The 21,717-nt window shown below is 42.4% G+C and overlaps 1 protein-coding gene across 3 annotated transcripts in view; it reads right to left on the bottom strand.

Moving 5' to 3' along the window:
• Positions 1-21,717, bottom strand: part of LOC132393173 (rho GTPase-activating protein 31-like) — a 110,042-nt gene that overhangs the window by 5,825 nt on the left and 82,500 nt on the right. For 2 of the 3 annotated variants that reach the window (XM_059968086.1, XM_059968088.1), the window contains exons 6-11: positions 20,310-20,455; positions 19,108-19,306; positions 15,087-15,211; positions 10,945-11,004; positions 8,751-9,380; positions 7,833-8,128 (exon numbers count right to left, since the gene is read on the bottom strand). In XM_059968086.1, the coding sequence (XP_059824069.1) occupies positions 7,833-8,128; positions 8,751-9,380; positions 10,945-11,004; positions 15,087-15,211; positions 19,108-19,306; positions 20,310-20,455 (1,456 nt within the window). The remainder of the gene's footprint in view (positions 1-7,832; positions 8,129-8,750; positions 9,381-10,944; positions 11,005-15,086; positions 15,212-19,107; positions 19,307-20,309; positions 20,456-21,717) is intronic. The other variant, XM_059968087.1, reaches the window with a different exon arrangement.

Here is a 21,717-nt window from a genome sequence, read left to right as displayed (position 1 = left end):
AGGCCAATGGATCTAGGCAGAGTAATACCTCAGCATGGACTATATGTGCCAAAGGGCCTTTATCTATGCTGTTGTGTTATATGACTCTATGACATCATCACATTACTGTGAGATCTTGCCATGCACAAAATAGATACTATGTTTCCCACAATGCATGGACAGTTTCTCATGAAATTACAATGGGTACAATATGTTTTGTAATGTCCTGAGACAATGCAGGGTGCTGGATAAATCAGTTCTTTATCTACTTGAATATAATCGTTAGAAATATAATCATTGAAATCAAATCATCAGAATGGGCTGACAGGGGAAGGGGTTGAATCATTGTGTGTAGAACTAAGGAACTGCAAGGGTAAAAAGAACCTGACGGGAGTGGTATACAGACCCCCAAACTGTAGTAAGGATGTGGTCTACAAATTACAATGGGAGATAGAAAATGCATGCTAAAAGGGCAATTTTACAATAGTTATGGGGGATTTCAATATGCAGGTATGTTGGGAAAATCTGGTTGGTGTTCGATCTCAAGAGGGGGAATTTCTAGAGTGCTTACGAGAAGACTTTTTAGTGCAGCTCATGGTTGAGCCACTAGAGGATCAGCTACTCTGGATTGGGTGTTGTGCAATGAACCAGAATGGATTAGAGAGCTTAAGGTAAAAGAACCCTTAGGGGCAAGTGATCATAATATGATGAAACTCACCCTGACATTTGAAACTAAAGTCCGATGTATCAGTATTACAGTTGAATAAAGGGAATTACAGAGACATGAGAGAGGAGTAGGTCAGAACTGTTTGGAAAAGAACACTGACAGGGATGATGGCAGAACAGCAATGGCTGGAATTTCTGGAAGCAATTCAGAAGACACAGGATATATACATCCCAACGAGGAAGATGGCAAGATGACATAACTGTGGCTAACAAGGGAAGGCAAAGCCAACATAAAAGCCAAAGAGAGGATGGAGCTATGATGTTGCTAGAGAGCAGTTTCTTTGAGCTCATTTGTGGAAACAGCTTAATTTCTACCTTTAATGTCTCTATTTCTCCTTTTCAAGATGGTTGGGGTTCTGTAAGTGCCTTTGACTTCCAGCTGCATTTAGACTGTGGATCCTCATGGTGATGGTCCCACTGACTGGCTGCTTATTGATATCCCAAGGGTGTGGCCTGGAAGAAAAGTACACTTTCGGGGCTCTGAGGCTTCTCGGCCCTGTGGACGAGCCAATTCCTGGCCTGTATCACTGACTGAAGCATTGTGGGAGAAAATGGAATACTGGGAACAGCGGATCAGCTGTCGGAGGTCTCGGTACTCAATGAATCTCTCTCTCTCTCTTTCTCTTTTTGGAGCGGGAAAGCTTGTTGCTTATTCTTGAGTCAGAGAACTCAAAAGAAAACAGCATGGCAAACTTTAACCCATAAACCAGCGAGTTGTTTTGTTAATGTCTCCCCTCTCGCAGGGTGACACCTCTCTGCCCTTTATTAGGGAGAGACAGAGCCTGAGGTACGTCGAATTGTCAGGTGAATGATTAGTTTTTGTTGTACTGCAGATCATGGTCTCTCCTGGGGGTTTTGCCATTGCTTGCTTGGTGGCTGATGCTTTTTGATGAAATTAGTGGGGGGTTGACGTTTTGCTGCTGCTTGTGTGTGGGAGGGGTGAAGGGGCTTTGGGGTTCTAACATTTTTACTGTCACCCATTCTTTCATGTACCCTTCTGTTTCTCGCGGATACCTTTGAGGAGCAAGAATTTCAGGTAGTATATTGCATACATCCCCTGAGATTAAATTGTCCATAATAGAGCAAAAAATAGTGAGAAGTTAGAGGATTGGGAAGCTTTTAAAAACTAACAGAAGGCAACTAAAAGAGTCACCGAAAAGGTAATTAGAATATGAAAGTAAGCTAGCCGATACTATTAAAGAGGACACCAAAAGATTCTTCAGATACATTAAGTATAAAAGAGAGTCAAGAGTGGACATTGAACCACTGGAAAATTATGCTGGAGAGGTAGGTATGGGGGAACAAGGAAATGGTGGATGTACTGAGAAAGTATTTTGCATCAGTCTTCACTGTGGTAGACGTTAGCAGTATGGTGGAAGTTCCAACTGTCAGGAGGCATGAAGTGTGTGAATTCACCATTATTAGGGAGAAGATTCTTGGGAAACTGAAAGGGCTGGTGGTAGGTAAGCCACCTGGACCAGATGGACTGCACCCCAGAGGTGGCTGAAGAGACTGTGGAATTATTAGTAATGATCTTCCAAGAATCACTAGATTCTGGAATGCATCTGGAAGACTGGAAAATTGCAAATTTCACTCCACTCTTCAAGAAGGGAGAGAGGCAGAAGGAAGGAAATTATAGGCCAGTTGGTCTGACAGTGGTTGGGAAGATGTTAAGTATGTGGTTTCAGGGTACTTGGAGGCACATCATAAAATAGGATGCAGTCGGCATGGTTTCCTCAAGGGAAAATCTTGCCTGACCAATCTGTTGGAACTCTTTGAAGAAATAACAAGCAGGAGAGACAAAGGACAATCGATTGATTTTGGGTATGTGGATTTTCAGAAGGCTTTTGACAAGCTGCCACAAGCTATGAGCCCATGGTATAACAGGAAAGATTCTAGCATGGATAAAGCAGTAGCTGATTGGCAAGAGGCAAGGAGTGGGAATAAAGGGAGCCTTTTCTGATTGGATGCCACAGACTAGCGGTTTTCCACAGTCTGTATTGGGATTGATTCTTTTGACATTATATGTCAATGACTTGGATGATGGAATTGATGACTTTGTTGCAAAGTTCGCGGATGATACAAAGACAGATGGAGGGGAAAGGTAGATTGGGAGAAGTAGAGATGTTACAGAAGGACTTTAGATTAGGAGAATTTAAGAAGTGGCAGATGGAATACAGTGTCGGTAAATGTGTGATCATGGAGTTTGGTAGAAGAAATGAAAGGGTTGACAATTTTCTATATGGAAAGAAAATACAAAAATCTGAGGCACAAAAGGACTTGGGGGAGCTTATGCCAGATTCCCTAAAGGTTATTTTGAAAATCTGACTCTGTGGTACAGAGCAAATGCAATGTTAGCATCCATTTCACGAGGCCTAGAATAAAAAAGCAAGGATGTAATGTTGAGACTTTATAAAGCACTGGTGAGATTTCACTTGGAGTAATATGAGCAGTTTTGGGCCCCTTATCTAAGAAAGGACGTGCTTACACTTTAAAAGAGTTTAAAAGAGGTTCATGAAAATGATTCCAGGATTGAATGGCTTGTCATATGAAAAGCGTATGATGGCTGTGCCTGTATTCACTAGGATTCAGAAGAATGAGGGGTGACCTCATATCAAATGGTGAAAGGCCTTGATAGAGTGGTTGTGGAGAGTGTGCTTACTATGGTGGGGGAGTCTAAGACCAGAGGGAGCAGCCTCAGAATAGAGGAGTGTTCTTTTAGAACGGAAATGAGGAGGAATTTCTTTAACCAGAGAGTGATGAATCTGTCGAATTTGTTGCCACAGGCAGCTGTGGAGGCCAAGTCTTTATGTATATTTAAGGTGGAGGTTAATGGATTCTTGATCAGCCAGGGCATGAAGAGATACAGGCGGAAGGCAGGAGATTGGGGCTGAGAAGGGAAAATGGATTAGCCATGTTGAAATGGTGGAGCAGACTAGATGGGCCAAATGGCCTAATTCTGTTCCTATATATTATAGTCTTATATGTGTAAAATAACCATGTGGTGAGATGCCATAGGGCATTTTGTAACAGTTAATGTGCCCTTTCGCAAGAATCACCACATTCAAAAATAAGTAGGAGCTTACATTATATAATGTCTGTTAAAGTGCTTTACAACCCATCAGTCCACAAATAGTAAATCCATGTGACATGAATATCTGTGTTCTGTCGTGTTAGTTGATGGGAAAATACTGGCTAGGAAAGATCAGAACTCCCCCGCTGGAAGAATGGATTCTTCACACCTGCCGATGCAAGTTCCTCCAGGAGCCTGCATACTCATCGGTACAGTTGTCCTCTGTCTGGCATTAAATAGATGACCTTTAGATCTACCGCTCTATCCTCTAGTGGAAGTAGCACCTTCACCACGTAGATAATAGTTAAGGAAATGATTCATGATTCAAGCTCCCAGAGCAAATTGTCTTCAATCATCCCTCTGAATTGGAATTTCAGACACAGAAACCAACATCAGATAGCCATACATTATGTATGGCTATAATTTTAATCAAAAATCATATATCTCCACATTTGTGAGTCAGAGTTGAGATTGCTTGTGTGAGCTAATCTAGAATGGCAAGAGGAATTAAAAAAATTAATATGCAAAAAAAAAATGTGCATTGGGAATTCAGGGGGTGGAAGTAGATGCCTAATGCACCTGTTGACATCTGTGCCTAAAATTACAATATACAGGCCTAGCTGAAGGTGGCTTTCTGTGGGGGCTTGAATTTGTGAAGCACTTCCTTCCATGCCCCTTGCAATTGTAAAGACAAAATGTATGTACTGATTGCTTCCAGTAGAGGGCAGCCGTGCTACACATCCACAGAAAATTGGTGAAATCCAAGCCACTTTCAGATCTAAATGTGACTTCATTCTGCACAGAAACAATATTTGGACAGCTCTGCTTATAGTGCAGTTTAAAGAAAAAAAATATTCACATGGCCATTAGATTTTCCATGGTGTGTATGAATAAATCCCTTTTCAGTTAATGAGTATATATGTATATATATATATACTGCAACCCAGAGGATGATTCAGACAGAAGGAAAACAGCTACTATATTTTAAAGGGGAATTTTTTTAATGCCCCACAATTTAAGGAGGCCAGAGCAGTACAATTATTTTGATAGGTCAACTTCTTCAAAGAATAAGGCAGATATGCCATTTTCAGCGGACATCACCATGATTCCTGGGTGAGTAGAACTTGGCACAGGCTACGATTGGGTGTGGATGTGACGCGATGATAATATCCTCATTGGTGACTAGCCTCCGTCAGAATTGTCTGATTCAGATGTAAGATTCCTTTTGTTTAGAAATTCTGACGTGGATGTTGTGGAGACCATGTGCCTAGTGTGTGCTGTGCTGTTGCACCAGTCTGGCCTCCTTCTCCCTCTGATTTTGTACAAAAAAGTAGGGAAATATTGTTTCTTCTCCAGAACTGGAAATTGGGAGAATGAAGGAGCAAGAGCAGGGGGCTCAAGAATTTAACAGCAGACTTAAGGTTCAAATTAAAACTGACTGAAAATTCCATATTTGTGACCAATTTCATGGCCTGCTGTATTCTTTAAGTTGGAATGCAATTTATTTCTGGACCAACTCTGAGTACCTGTTTTATATGGGTGTGCTTTGACATTTGTATAAATGAGTGGTAATGATGTAATATGATTCTTGCAAAGACATGAATCATCAGGACCTCATTCAAATATGTCTGTAAGTTTCAGAAGGCCACTCACTTAAAACTGCAGCCATCAATTTGGCGGGTAAAGGCGTCCCCCCCATTTATGGACCCAACGCCATTTCTCTCCAGTCAAATACTGCCTGAAGTCCAGGTGATGTTACCCAGAGCAGCTAAATCATCCTCAAAAATGGTTATGTTTGAGCAGAAAAAAAACTCATTCTAAACATCATTATTGATATTGTTACATTAACACCTGAGTTTTGAAAGCGTGTGTTACTATACAGTACGCTGTTGTAACTACTAATATGACTCAGTCATAACCTCACCCTTTCTATTCACCTCTACTTTCATCACTGGCATGAAATTCTCTTGGGCACTTTGCACCCTTAGGAGTGCCACACAATTGCAACATGTTGCTTTGTGCACAGTGTTCACATTCCTCAACACAATGACTCTCACAAACATAAGCTTTTAAAAAATTCTACCAGCATGTGGGTGGTGGGGTCTCTACCAAAGGAGGTGAAAAGTGCTCCTTCCCTCCACTAGCCTGCAGGTCACCCTTGGGTAAGGGGTAGCACTCCAGTCAGGGTCACATGAAACCGGGGAGCAGGCGGTGGATGGTCAAATGAGCAGCCGGTGCAGATCACAAGTCCTGTTTATGCGACCACTGACGCCAGGCAGACAATCTCGGAAGGGTATTGATAGCGGCTGGGGTCACCTGTCTTGTAAAGACACTGCCCAGAAGAAGGTGATGGCAAACTGCTTCTGAAGAAAAATTTTGCCGAGATCAATCAGGGTCAAAGGCCATGATTGCCCAAGTCATACGACACGGTACATAATGATAGTGATAGCCAGTATTGAAAAAAAATTATGTTGGGAGCTCTGCTTTTGCTAATTCAGCCAGTTATTCAGTAATGTGGGGTTGCTATTGGGCCTCCACTTCCAATCACTGGCTAAGAATATAGAAAGCAGCAACAGCACACCCACTGATTCTGCAATTTCAATAGTTTCACATGGAATCTTTTCCATTTTTCACTTGCCCTACACGGGGAGCACTGGAGAAAACAGCTGTCTTTGTGTTGGTGTTCCTAAAAACTGAACAGCTTCCAAGGCCATTTTAAAGAACAGTTAAAGGCCAGATTCCAAATACCCATTCCTGAAAGATAGCAGTGAGCCAGAGGAGCTCTTCCAGCAGCCAACTGGTCACCGTGACTGACAATTAACTTTTTAATCCAGATTTGTTTAATAAGTTAAATGTGAATTCTGGGATTTTGTTGTGTTGGATTTCTTACTATGCTCTCTGCAGACTCTCAGCTCCAAATGCACAGAGCCTGTGTCGAGTTAGTTGGGACATACTACATTTTGTAAACAGACGCTATAATGACCACGCTGTAACTACATTTACTGTTGTACAGCCTACCAGAAAGAACACTTCCCAGCTGGAAGGGAAACCACTGGGGATGTCCCTCTACCAGCTGTGAGCAGTGCAGACCAGGGTTCAGTCCCGACCGTGGGTGCAGTCTGTGTGAAGTTCAAATATTCTCTCCATGCCCCAGCCGTTCCAGTTTCCTCCTACATCCCAAAAATGAGGAATTGGTAATTGTAAACTTGCCCTAGTGTAGGAGAGGGATATAGTCCCGTGGAGTGGGAGATGAATGGCGTTTGTAGGGTGGACAGTAAGTGGGATTGATGTACAATGAGTGTAAATGGTGGCTGAACATTAAGATCCTGATTTTGTGCTGTGCCTGGCTATGACTTGGAGCTGAGAATCAGAACACTTATGGTATGTATTGAGCATTGTTGCGATGCCACAAAGCAAACGCATCACAAAGTGCGCATGTCCTTGGCACCATAAACAGCAGGGCATCAAAGGCTTCAGGAAATGAGAGGTGTTGAAATTGGTCACAATGAACTCGCCACCAGCCAGCTCCTTGTGTCAGAGGGTTTCTTTACATCTTTCCCTTTCTGTTTTCTCTCTCCCTTCCCAAGGTGGAGACTCGTAGTGAGGTCAGGGAAGGGGAGCTGATCTCAGTAGAAAAAGTATGCTTCCCTCCCTGATGGATAATTGAAATCTGAGAGTCACCAGCCTTTCAAATTGCAGGCGTGGCACTGCAACAATCTGGGTGTTTGTTCCAAAACAAACTCAGTGAACGTAATATAAAGTGAACAACTTCACACAGTCTGTGGCACATACCACGTGAAACCCAGAGGGATGGGTGATTGTACCTGCACCTCACTCAGGATTTTGGAGATGGAAATAGGTGGAGGCAGAACCTCTCACTATATTTACATCACCAAGGCATAGGAGGCTCCTGATGCAATGCAGGTAGTAGGACGAGTGTCCTACCATGCTGCCACACCATAACTGCACCGATGTGAACACCTCCCATGCTCTTCGTCCCACAGAGTACCAATTCTGTGAAATACTGAATTAAATGTACAGTGATTTTTCTTACCGGTTTAGTTGCTGGCTGTTCTTCACTGCTCCCACTACAACGTTTTTCAGTTTTAGTTTCACATAGTTTCTCTGTCGACGAAACAATTGGAGAAGGTGCTTCTTCCAACTTTGTGTTTTCTAAAGGATTTAGAGGAACAGATGCGGTAGTAGTTGGCTCTGAGAAGAGAGGCTGCTGTGAATCAGAGTCCTGGAGTGTGGGATTTAGGGAGAGCTCTGGTTGATTCTGGGATGTTGAATCTGTAGAGATAACAGGGGGTTCAGACTTCGATCCCTCGTTTTCACTGTCCTTTTCATCTAAATAACAAAAACAAGTTAGGTAAGTAATTTTGTTCAACGCAGAGAGAAACTGTCATCAAAGTAATAATTTGTCTCTTCCATCCTGTCAGAGAGATCTCCATTTCTGCTCTCTAATGCCTGTTTCTCCTCAACCCTAAATCAATTAATCTCTCTATCTATCTATCCGTTCATTCATCCTTCCATTTATTGGTTGATTGATGGATTGAGAGATAGCATGGAATAGGCCCTCCCGGCCCTCCAAGCCCACACTGCCCAGCAACCCCTGATTTAACCCGAGCCTAATCACGGGTCAATTTACACTGACCAATTGACCTACCAACCGGTACCTCTTTAGACCGTGGGAGGAAACCAGAGCACCCGGAGGAAAAGCTACGCCATCGCAGAGAGAACGTACAAACTCCTTACAGGACGGAATTGAACCCGAGTCTCTGGTACTGGTACTGGTTCTGATGAAAGATCATTGATTTGAAACATTAACTTTGCTCCCACTTTTTTATATCAGTTTCTTAGTACTACAGGGGGCATTATGGGACATGGGGCGATAAATAAAGTGCTCGTCACATTTCAGATACATCATATTCAGAGGTAGTAAGTATCTATTAGGATTTATGGAACATACCAGTCAACTCATGCTGGTCTGAATCAGTCTGCGTACTGAGCAGATCTGCCTTCTCTTCACTGGCCTTGGAAGTTCCGCTGCTTTCAGCTTCTGATGGCCTGTCCGTTGTCTCCTGTGATCCCGTGTCATTCAGAACTTGTCCATTGTTTCGCGCTTCCTTACAGGATGTGGCACTAGGGCTGATAATTCCTGAGACGTGTAGTGGCACAGAAACAGAAAAGGGCTCAGAAATATTCACTGCCATTGGCTTTCTATGATGCCGAGGGGATGCTTCAAGGGGAAACAAATTACCCGGGAAATTAGACTTTGGTGAAGAATCATTGAGATTTGTTGAGTAAAACAACCGTCTAGTCTTCGGTGATGGTTCCAATTTGTTGATGGCATCTCCACGAGAAGCTTTCGGCTGCTGTGGTTGTGCCTTTAAAATGGTTGGCTCTTTTTCACGTGTTCCTGGGCTAATGTTACCCATACATCCTCCAATTGCACCCACCAGGTCTTCTTGATCCCAATCGCTGTGCCTCCGACCCAGACTGTAGGAACTTCCCGATCCAAGAGTGTGTGATTTCATAGACGCTGAGAGACCTCCTCCCAGAGTTCCACAATGTTTGAATCGAACCCCTTTCTCGTCATCTAGGAAATAGCAATGACATACCAAATAAGGCCTGAAATAAAATTCTGCTGAAATTAGACTTTTGAGGGATGGGGTCCATATGTAAGAGAGTGTCATTTTTCACTTCACTTCTTTTGAGGAAGTTTAATCAATGCCTTAGTCTCAAGCAATGAGCTAATCGCTTTCTAGGAGATAAGGCTGATGTGATGCTAAGACTACCATTTGCAAAATCAGTAAGAAATCTCCTATAACTCATTGAAAAGCAGCTTGGAAAGATATATATTATGGGAAACATAGGTTGTGAAAAGTAATTCCAACATAAGTGAGTATAAAAGGAACAATTGGAAAAATGAAGGAAAGCCATATAAACCCGATGAATAGCTCAAACTAGGTAAGTTTTGAAAGAGCTGTAGGGTTCTTTATCAATTCCTATCCTATGGTACACAAAAAATACTGAAGAGAAACAGCGGATAGTGAGGTCAGCTGAGATCATCGGGGTCTCGCTGACTGAATATATAATAATGAGACAACAGAAATTAAATTGACACAAAGTCTCTTCATATAGGCACAGCCACCAAAAAGTCTAACCCTTGATTTTAGAATGTTACAATGAAAATTGCAGTTTTGGCTGAGTGGTAATGGGCTTTAATGAGGTGATCTCTTTAATTCCATGGTTACTACAGCTAACAAGAAAAGTTAAACTTACATCTTTCATGGCAGAATTACAAAGTTTAGTAAAAAAAATCAATGTTTGAAGGAATAGAAGTATGTTATTAATTGTATTTCTTCTCTTCCCTCTGCTTTGCCTTCATCTGTCTTCCAAAGTGTACAATTGGGTACAATATGAGGTATGGCAGTTTTCTGGATATCTTCTCTCATAGTTGCTTCCTTCAACAATCACAGCTCAAAGACAGTCTTGCCCTTGTGCAAAGCTTACAGCAACATACCTCCATCAGATCAGTACTAAAAGTGCAAAATTGGGCATATTTTCTATGATATTCTCAAAGAAATATTGAGCATAAATGTTGCAATCCACTATTGCATTTATTACGATGAGGAGTCAGGGTTCAAATCTGGGACCTATCTGCCTGTTGAATTATATTATGGTTAACAATGGCTTATTTTTAGTTCTCTATGATCATCCTTTCTCTTTCCATTTGAGATTGCGAATACTAGTGATTCAATCACAGGGATTGAGTTGCTCTATCTAACCAGCCTGATAGGAAGACAAGGAATTAACCTATATCCTTTTTCTTCTGGATTCATAATTTGTTTCCTTGCTTTGCAACATGAAACATAGCAGGTTCAATGCACCATGGCACCCAATTATAACACACTGACATTTAAAACAAGACCTGTCTGAAGAAGCTGAAACAAAGTAAGAAGATTCCAAGACAGTTCAGAATTGTTTAGTTTTTTAAAGGGTGCTCACGACGATTATTTTTAACGTGTTCCAGAGCAGCTCATTTGCTCTCTTCCTGAGCTTGGACCCACAGTGAATCTGCAGTAATGTTTATCATGGCACCAGGTTACGTGCAATTTTCTTTTCTCTGAAGGAGGATATTCAATAATACAATGTCTTACCTTCTATTGGCAAGGAGCAAAGGGACTCCATACTCTTCGCAGGGCGGATGTTGCCCTTTTCTGTTCAAAACAAAGCAAACAGAGACTTGGTGAGCGATGAGTCTAGGGGGAGTCACAAGATATCCCTTTAATGAAGGTTTTCAGCCTTGACAACAAAAGTTAGGCTTTATATCAAATCAGAATCGGAATCAGAATCAGGTTTTACATCACTGTCATATGTAATGAAATTTGTAAACTTTGCAGCAGCTGTACAATGCAATACATGTTAATATAGAAAAAAGACTGGATTACAGTAAGTATATATATTTTTTTTAAATGGTTAAATTAAATAACTAGTGCAAAAACAGAAATAAAGAAGTAATGAAGTAGTGTTCACGGGTTCAATGTCCATTTAGGAATCAGGTGGCAGAGGGGAAGAAACTGTTCCTGAATCACTGAGTGTGGCCTTCAGGCTTCTGTACCTCCTCCCTGACGGTAACAGTGAGAAGAGGACCTGTCCAAACCGTACCCTTGGTCAGTTTTGGCTGATTGACAGCATTCTTGACTCTGAGTTATCTGGTTCGGAAGTGATACTTTGGCATGGCACATTAAACCAAAAGTAGAGTCTGCTTTCATTAGGGGCCGATTCGGATGGTTAAGAGCCAATCCGAACAGGTTGATTGGAAGGGGACACTGACAGGGATGACGGCAGAACAGCAATGGCTGGATTTTCTGGGAGCACTTTAGAAGGTGCAGGATAGATACTTCCCAAAGAAGAAGCACCTTAAAAGCAGGGTACACAACCATGGCCTGCAAGGGAAGGCAAAATCAACATAAAAGCAGATCAGAAGGCATAGAATTGAGCAAACAGTAGTGGGACAGAAGAGGATTGGAAGCTTTTAAAAACCACGAGAAGGCAACTAAAAAAACCATAAGGAGCAAAAAGATGAAAGGTGATGGTAAGATAGCCAATAATATCACAGAAGATATTACAAAAGTCTATTCATGTATGTCAAGAGTGAAAGAGAGGCAAGAATAGATATTGGACCACTGGAAAATGATTCTGGAGAGGTAGTCATGGGGACAGGGAAACGGTGGACAAACCAAATAAGCATTTTGTATCTTTGTTCACTGTGGGAAACACTGACAGTGTGCTGGAAGTTCCAGACCGCCAGGGGGCAGAAGTGAGTACAGTTGCTATTACTACAGAGAAGAGGCGGGAAGCTGGAAGGCCGAAAGGAAGTTGAGTCACCTGCACCAAATGCTGTATGTTCCAGGGTCCTGAACGAGGTAGCTGAGAAGGCGCTTGTAATGATCTTCCAAGAATTACTAAATTCCTGTATTTTTCAGGTTGGTCACTTCCTTTGACATTGTCTACCTGCTCTGTATTCCCTGAATACTGACGTGAAGTAATTATTTCATATTCCTGGTATTGCTGTCAGTGATTTTATCCTTGACCACCTCTTTGTGCCCCTGACACTATTAGGCTTTTCTTTTTCATGCAGAATATTTCACTATTTTGTTTTATCCTCCTTGGTTACATTACTTCACTTATCATCTTATCAAACTAGTCGTTTGGTGATCTTTCTCTGAACCAAGTCAAGCCACATTTATTGTCATTTAACCATATACATGTATATAATGTGTCTAACCATATAATCATAATATTATAATTATATACCTGTAGAAACGAGACAACACTTTTCTGAGCCAGGATATAAAGACAGTAGTGCACATAACACACATACATACAATAACTTATGAAGGTGAGGATCAAATCTATAGATGAATCCACACATAAATGACAAACTAAAAAGCATTAATATCAAAGCATGGAACAGATTCAGTGACACTTTGAATACATTGTAACAGGGAGTTCAGAAGCCCAATGGCCTGGGGGAAGAAACTGTTTCTCATCCTGTCTCCTGCCTGATGGTAGAAAGTCAAAGAGGATGCTGGATAGGTGGGTGGGATCCCTAGTAAAATTAAGGACCCTGAGTATGCAACACTCCTGATAAATGTCCCCGATGGATGGTAGGGAGACCCCTGTGATCCTCTCAGCTATCCTCGCAGTCCTTGGTAGGAACTTCTGGTCCAGTGCTCGACTGCTCCCATACCAGACGCAGATGCAACGTGTCAGGACGCTCTCAATGATGCTCCTGTAAAATGCAGTTAAGATGGGGGGGCAGGGGGAGCCTTGCTTGCCTCGAATCAAATCATAGCTGTTTTTCCATATTATATCTTGCACTTCACATATTTAGTAATATCTCTTCCAGTAACCTCAGTACTTTTTCCAATTTCAGCTCTGGGGTCCAATAAGTTTTTAAGTTGTTCTAAATTATTTAACAGAATAAACTCTGTTGAAAATACTTTTAAGGGCTTCCTTTCTCTTTTTGCTAATAAACTGACCAATCTTCTTTTTCCAAAATCCATCCTCAGCCTCTCAGTACCAACTTGTTATCGATTTGTGTAGTTTGCAATAATTATCTACAAGTGCATATTATTTTCACTATTGTATAGACTTCTTTTATAGTCTCTCACCTCATTTCCAATTATTGGAACAAGGGGTAAATCTTCACTTGTCAGTCTTCTTCAACTCCATGGTTGAAAGAATACCTGTACACATTTTAGGAGCACTATTGTCCCTCACCCAGCTCTGTTAACTGGTGATTTCTTGAGTAAATGGAAGTGTGGTAACATGGTGCAGTGACAGAGATCTCACCTTCGACCAGATCTGAGTGGATAATCAAGGCTCGTACTTCAGTACAGCACTAAGAGATTGCTCTGTGGATACAATATTGTTGTTAGGCTAAGCCACTTAACTGTCCCTGTTTCTCATTAGGATTGAAAAATAAAGCTAGATTTTTTCCAATTCCTAGTCATCATTTCACATATTTCTTCTCTTTTCCCCAGTCTGTAGATTTCTACTTCATCTCTTCCTGGTACCATACAAATGGGATTGGTCCTTTCTCTTCTTTCAACGATATCTACATGGATTCACTACTCCCATCTTCTTCTGCTGCTGTTGTTTTCCCCAGTGCAACCAGTCCCTGCCCTCTTTTCTTTGTTAAGGTATGTTTAACTCTGCAAGACATAATAACCTCATAATAAAGACATAATAATTGTGGCGTAATAACCTCTCTTCAATTTGGCCTAAAGAAACTGCAGTTTTAATTTGGCTTGGTGGAGCTTTAAACTCATCTCTCCTCCAGCCAAAAGTCTTGAATATTAATCTAGTAATGTCATTAACCCCATACAAACCATGTACCTGTGAGGAACTCTGACCTGCAATGACATATTAACATGACATTCACTCTACGGCAAATTAATCACTTTTATCCCCTTGTACTTGACTGCTCAGGACTCAAATATCTAATGAGAACAAGAAGAAAATAAAAGACAAGCAAAAGAACTTTGGCCTATCAGGCCTCATTCTGTTGTCACTCCTAGCTGCCAGGTCAAGTACCAAAAGAATTATTTTGAACTTGAGCACAATGTCAGTGTAACACTCCTCAAGGGCAGTAATCAGATATTCACTGTGATTGCTCCATCCCGGCCATTCTGTCGGTATTTTTCCACATTGTTTTGATATTTAAAACAACTGAAGGGCACAGTGGCATTAGTGTAAGACGGACAGATCAGCTGCCTGTTAGGTATGTCTCAATGAAGTGGAAATAGAACTCAGAATGGGCACTGATATAGAACAGTTAGCTGATCCAGTAATGGCTGCATTGTCCTGTAGCCAGTAATAGAGCTGAGGTTACTGTCACGACCAATCTCTTTTCTCTCTGTGCTAAATCTAACCACTGCACTAAGTATGTACGTCATTCATTTTTCTTACCCATCAGAAATATGTAAGCATAACACTTCCATTCTTACTTCTCCAGCCAGTTGGTAAAACAGAGCTGCTCCCTTCTGTAAGACCTGCACACACTGCGCTCCCCTCAGAGTTACGGGATAGAATGAATGGTGGCTGAGGAAAGGGTAGAAGGCAGTTGAGACAGCCGGGTGGCTCACGTATAATTAACCCACTGCCACTGCCTTTATGTTCCTCACTAGATGTTAAAAGTCTAACCAATAATTTTCCTTTATTTTGCCAGAAATTGTTTCAGAAAAGCAGAAAAGCACAATACACGGCCACCGGGTATCAATACACTCCTTACCTGCAAACAGAGGCGCTCTCACGAACACACTGCCATTCCTGCTTAGTTTGCCCTTCGAGTCGCTTCCCAGTCGCCCCAGGTTAAATATGGATTTCCACTTCTTCGGCTTTGCAGAAAGCTTTCTTCTAGAAGTGAGGCAAAATCCAGTTTAATTGTAAATTTCATTTAACCTTTAGCCAAATTGCATAATTTCAACTCATCCCTGAAATTCAAGATTGAGGATTTAAGACTGTTCATTGTCATTCTTTAGTACACAAGTATTAAGGAGAATGAAACTCTGGATCCGACGCAGCATAAAAAGAACACAATAATAAACAAGAAAACACAATAAATGTAAACATAAAAGCAATCTTAATAAAACAGGATATACAGGATATTGTTGTACAGTACTGTGCAAAAGTCCAAGGCACATGTATATAGCTAGGGTGCCCAAGACTTCTGCACAGTACTGCATTTGTCAATGTGGGGCAGAGAGCAAGTTTATAAATCTAGTGGGAGCAAAGGATGTTGGGAATGGTGAGGTCGGAGTGCTGCAGGTAGGGTGTGGGACAAGTGCAGGAGGAGCAGTGCCGGGCACAGGGCAGTGGCCCGGACACTGACACACCCAACCCTGAGACACCAGGCAAGGTCTTTGATTCCAAAACAACTGGCTTAATGATCATTACAGAATGTCTCTCTGGTGCTTCCCACTCACTCCACTCTCTCTGACCCCTTTTCCATCCCTCTGCTTGCCCCCTTCCTATTCTCAGTCCACAAAGGAGACCCATATATTGTTATTTCTTGTAGCATGCAATACATAAAGCTGCCGAAGTCTTAGATAACCTGGCTCTATATATATATATATATAGAGACATATACAGACTACTGTATACATTGACTCATTGTATGTACGTAAAGTGATGCTAGGTGATGTATATGTAGTGGAGATGTTGATCAGCCTGCTGGTTTGAGGCAAGTAACTATTTGTGAGTCTGGTGGTCCTGGAGTGGATGGCCTCTTCCCTGCTGGGAGTGGGACAAATGGTCCATAAGCAGGGTGGGTGGGACCCTCCACTATATTGCTGGCCTTTTTCTGGCACTTTCCAGTACAAACATCATTAATGGTGGGCAGGCTGGTGCCAGCTATGAAATTCACATCCCCTGAAGAAACCAAGTGGACTGTGAATATTTAATTTTGGCACCAGATGAATTTGGCAGGAGATTTGGGGTGGATGGGGTGGTGAGTTAGAATAATCACTTCTCATAGAGAAGATCCCTCACTGTCTATAAAGACTTAAAGGTATCTTTAACCATTCAGCCTAGGATCTATCACTAGAAAGAAGATCAACATTGACTACCCCAGTATCACTGCCCACACACATCAACAGCTCTCACAGAAACACTCCACAGACTATCATCCCAACCCTTGCATCTGACAACACTACCCAGATACATTGATGACCTACCCAAGACCAGTGCACGGATTTACTGAAAGTCCCAACCTCTTTCCTAAAGACCATTCCCAAACTATCAACACCTCTCCCCACATGATGTTAAATAAATTAGGACAACCTAAACATTTCAGGGTTGTGTATAATGACATATGTGAACTTTGATAACAAATTTGCTTTGAACTTTACAACTTCCTATCTCCTATTTTGTTTTCCACCCACTTTTTTCCAATTAATTTTCCATGGTTTCTCTATTGGTGGTAAGTGTCATGGTCCGGTCCGGGGTTTGCGTTCAAGTTCGCGGCCTGCGGGCTCCGGACTCCGGGTCCTCCGGCTGTCCCTTGTTTCGATTGGACTAAACCATAAACACCTGACGCTCATCTTGTTGGCTGGGAATATAAATGGCCCTGGGATTGAGTGTGGTTGGGGGGTCGTCTTGTCAAGCTTCCCTGGCAAGATTCTCACGGAGCAAATGGCTGGTTCGGCCACATGCTATTTTTAGGCTGCGTGGAGAACCATTGCTTCTTGGAACCTTACTGTCGGTAGTCGGAGCTGTCATTGCGGTATGGATTCAGCCATTTTCCGGGCCAGCTGGGTGGCCGTCAGCCACTCCAAGCTAGGTGGGGATCCGGTTTTTTCCGTAGCCAGCCAACGTTGCTGGCCATAACTGCGACTCGGAGCAACCCCGATGCAGGGATGGAACTGTCTGTCGTTCTTCAGTGTTTGTCTCTTCCTGTCCTTGCCCTGTGGGGTAAGTCAGGCTGCTCTGCTGTTGCCCTGTGGGGGGAATCTGTCTTGTCTTGTCCTCGCCTCTGTGGGGTAAGTCAGGCTGTTCTGCCGTTACCCAATGGACAGTCCTGCCCCATCTTGGTGTTTTGTGAAAGATGAGTCCCGGCTTGTCGAAGGAGAAGTCCTGGCTCTATGTTTATGTACAGTTCCTAGTCTGCCTCCAAGCTCCAGCCAAGCCTCGACCCCAGCCCCAAGTCTCGAGCCAAGCCTCAAGACCCCAAGTCTCTAGCCAAGTCTTGTCACGTCCCCATCTGTTTTTGGGGTCTGGGTCCTTGTCCAGTCTCGGGCTTGGAGTCCACCCCAGGCTCCTTGTTCCCAGTCCCTCATCCTGCCCTGGACCTAGAACTACAATGTCTGTGTCCTGGTACAACACCCCTGTATGAGAGTAAGAGGTAATAATGACTAAATATTACTTTGTAGTTAGTCTTGGTACTAACTACTATGTAGCACTGGCATCAATCTTGTAATAAAGAAGCTCATCTTCTGGCTCACTAGAGGTAAGCCCATGGGAGTGCTGTTAGAACAGTGACCCACGGTTCATTATTTTTCTCCCGGTTTGCCTCGGGTGCAAAGGCTAATTGTGAATCTTCTTTTGGGATCAAAGCTGAAATCAATCAACTCTGATTGGATGGAGTGCTCACAGGAGGGAGAGGGTGGCATTGCTGAGGTTATGGGTGAGCACATCATTAAACTCGGCTCTTTTCTATGTGCCTCAGTCTAAAACAAGATGAACACACTGGGAAATTGCTTGAAGTGGATTTAACTCCATTAACTAACCAAGCAGTCACTTCAAATGCAATTTGGTTGCTGGCATGTCAGGTACCGTCTAATAATTGTCTCTATTTTTACTTTCTTGACGTGCAAGAACGTGTTGATTTTTGAAATTATTTTGGTTCCACATGATGATGGAAGTCAGGTTGACTGCCAGTGTAACTAGGCAACACATTAAATCCTCAAGTGTTACATTGAAGAATGGGCTGTATGCTGTTGTCTCTGAGTCACCCACAGTCTACTCCCACTTTCATACTCTGTTGTTTTCCTATTTCCATCCAACTAGCTCATTTTTAAAAACTTTGTGGATGTGACATCAACAAGAGTCTGTGGCAGAACTTCTAGATTTCCGAATTCCCGCCGCAGGAAGATGGCATCACTTTTGTCCTTTGGTAACCCATGGACATGCAAACCAGGAACGTTGCTGGCCTTGTGTCATTTGATTCCCTTGCGTGTGTTTGAGTCACTTGATAGCCTCGTCTCACACCCTCTCCCTAACACCCAGCTCCGCAGGATCTTTGGATCTTTTAACCTTGGCCTCTCATGCATTCATGCCTCCATTCCGTCAATAATCATTGTGTCCTTATCTGAGTTGATCCTTTCACCAAATCATTTTGCTCTTTTTTTCCCCTTCCTATAGAGCAGGGGTTCCCAACCTGGGGTTCATGGACCCTTTGCTTAATGGTATTGGTCCATGGCATACTACAGGCTGAGAAGGCCTACATTAGAGTCTGTGTAAAACTTACCTCCTTGAGTTGATACTGATCAACAGGAGGAATCCAGGTTAAAATGTCTGCTCCTCGGGAGCCAAAATGAGTCAGGTACTTTCCAGCTATGTTTTGTTCCCTTCTTCATCAGCTAGTATACAATATATTATCAGTGGTAGTCAATACAACTGAAATCTGCCTGCATTTCATATGAAATGATGAAGATTAGCTAGTCAGAAGTTGTCAAGCTGTGGACTGCGGTAAGATTCCAGCTAAGAATTTAGAGTGCTCCATGGGAGTAAAAGAATTTGGGAAGTATACTTACCTAGGATCTGGCAGGTCGATGACTGTATGATAAATGGTCCCAGCAGCAAGTCCGGTGTCCATTGGAACACAATGTATTTTCTCAAGGCGAGCAGGATGGTCTGGTTTCAAGGTCCTAGCCTGAGCCTCCTCCAGGGATAAGAGCTTCATGGACGGTGATACAATAGGAAGTGACTTGCACTTAGCAACAGGATTGTGTGCTGTGGAGTAAATGATTTCAAGTAGAATGTTACAAGGATGTTATTTTGCTTATTCTCCATCCCGGCTCTTCATCCAGATCTAGAGCAACTAAAGAAGGCGAGAAATTACATTGCACAGCAATGAAAATTTATAAACCATGTAAGGAAATTCCATCAAAAGCCTGATCTACTTATGATCGGGTACTTATTGTATAGTTCTCACAGAAAGTTACATATATTCTGGGTCCCTTGTAACGTGTGTCACTCTTGTGCTTGGAGACATCCAGACATGGAGAGCAATGCAAATTACTGCACAATACACAGTTTACAATTACTAGACCAGAATTCATTTGTAGAAGTGTGTTCTACATTTGGAACAACCCATTCCTGTTAAATAGTTCCTACACGAGGCAGGTGAGATATATTTGCTGCAAATGAGAAGACTTGCCTCACCAGACTGACGGCAATGGAATCCCGTTTGTGAACTCCTCAACAGCTTGTTCATGGAACTTTAGAGCCATGGGTCATGGTAATTAGCAGCTTTTCTCTTCATATGCAAAGATACATGCAACCAACAAATGCCTCTTGTTATATAACTGAAATCGCTAGATTTCATAAAAACACAAAAATGTCATAAATATTCAGCAGGTTGGGTGGCATCAGTGGTAAGAGAAACAAAGTGAGCATTTCTAGTCCAAGAACTTCGTCAAAACGTCAAAATCTTGGACCTGGAACATTACCTGTTTCTCTTTCCACAGATGCTGCCTGACCTGCTCAGCAGCTCCAGCATTTTCTGTTTTCATTATATCTCAGATTTCAAGAATCTGCAGGGTTTTGCTTTGAATTTCGTAAGTAACTAATTGGCAGTAAGATGCACCGTGTATCCCAAGGATATGCTAAAATCCTGAAAAAATACAAGCCGGGAGTTGCTCTGCGGGCTGAAGAGACTAGTATCACAACACACAGCAGATTCAAGTTGCTCAGCTAGAGATAGGGATGGAGACTGCTGCTGTCTCAGTCCTACCTTCCAAGTCCTGTTTGGCCTGGGCGGTGTTGCTGTTGAATAGCTGGCTGACATGATTCAGGATAAATTCAATAACAATGGACTGAACGCGCACTTCCAGAAATGCGGCATCATTGTTATAACCAGATCCTTCTATTTCCTTTGACCTGTGGATGAATAACATGGTTGCACACGTAAGATTAAATTCTTACTCGAACTTCTCCACTTCCTTTCCAGTCCAGAAGAAGGGTCTCAGCCCAAAACGTTGACTGTTTACTAGTTTCCACAGATGCTGCCTTCAGCATTGTGTGTGTGTGTTACTTTGGATTTTCAGATTCTCAAGAGTAAAGTGCTAGTTTTTATAACACATTCTGGAAAAAACAGTAACCCAATAAGTAGCTTTCTTCATTCAAATCTGCACTTCTCCTGGATTTTTACATTTCTAGACAAGTATATTTTTTGTTTACTTTCAATGAAAGCTCCTCTGGGGCATATTCTAATACGTATAACCTGTAGCAATTAGAATGTATTTACAGTTGTGCTCATTGTGCCCCACAACTCTGCGTTATCACTCTTCCCTGCCTTTGGTAACAGTGTAAGTCGGAGACTGGAACAGAACACTTGCCTGAGCACTGATTTTCATGCACTTGGTTTAAGGCAGTAATAGCTGTAATAATTTACACTCATGGGGCCATTTTTGATTTTTAGTGTGTATCTGCTTAGCAAGTTTATTTATTTCCATAGACGCTGCCTGACCTGCTGAGCTCCTCCAGCATTTTGAGCATGTTGCTTTAGGTTTCTAGCATCTGCAGGGTTACTCGTGATTTGCTTCGCGTTTTGTCTCAAGGTGCCCTCGAATTGCTTTTCTCGTTTCCTCTACAGTCCTCTTTCGCTGGTCTTGTACTGTTACCAGTGCTCCAGATGGGGAAGACTAGCTCTTCTACTCAGTGGAATTCTCCCTAACCAAGCCGCTCACCTCTACTAAATCTTGTTCTACTTTGGTCTACTTCTCCCATGGTCGGGCAGCAGAAAGCAAGGCAAGAGGCAGCTGCAACCCCTCCCTCTCGGTAAGATGTTTACAATGGGATATCACACTGCACACATGCTTTGTGGAACTCTTTCAAGTCTTGAGAGACAGTTATGCTTTCCTGCACATCCAAGATATTCACAGCCCCATCATTGGTGGTGATGCCATCATGTCTTGAACTCTGGAATTTCTTCCCTAAACCTCTCTGCCTTCTTATCTCTCTCTTGCCTTCTTGATCTGGAAACCGATGCCTTGTTCAACATTTATACAGTTCAGTGTTACATTCTGTTTGATAATAGCATGGGGCTATTAATGTAAGTTATTATTTAGGGACAGTGGACTTGCACATAAGGTCCCCATCCTCACATCCCCCAAGGTCAAACCCAAGGCCCCTATAATGCT

This window comes from Hypanus sabinus, chromosome 4 (genome assembly GCF_030144855.1).
Source record: "Hypanus sabinus isolate sHypSab1 chromosome 4, sHypSab1.hap1, whole genome shotgun sequence".
In the NCBI taxonomy this organism is placed as follows: Eukaryota; Metazoa; Chordata; class Chondrichthyes; order Myliobatiformes; family Dasyatidae; genus Hypanus; species Hypanus sabinus.
Note: the sequence above shows the minus strand (reverse complement) of the source record. Positions and strands in the feature narration are given on the sequence as shown.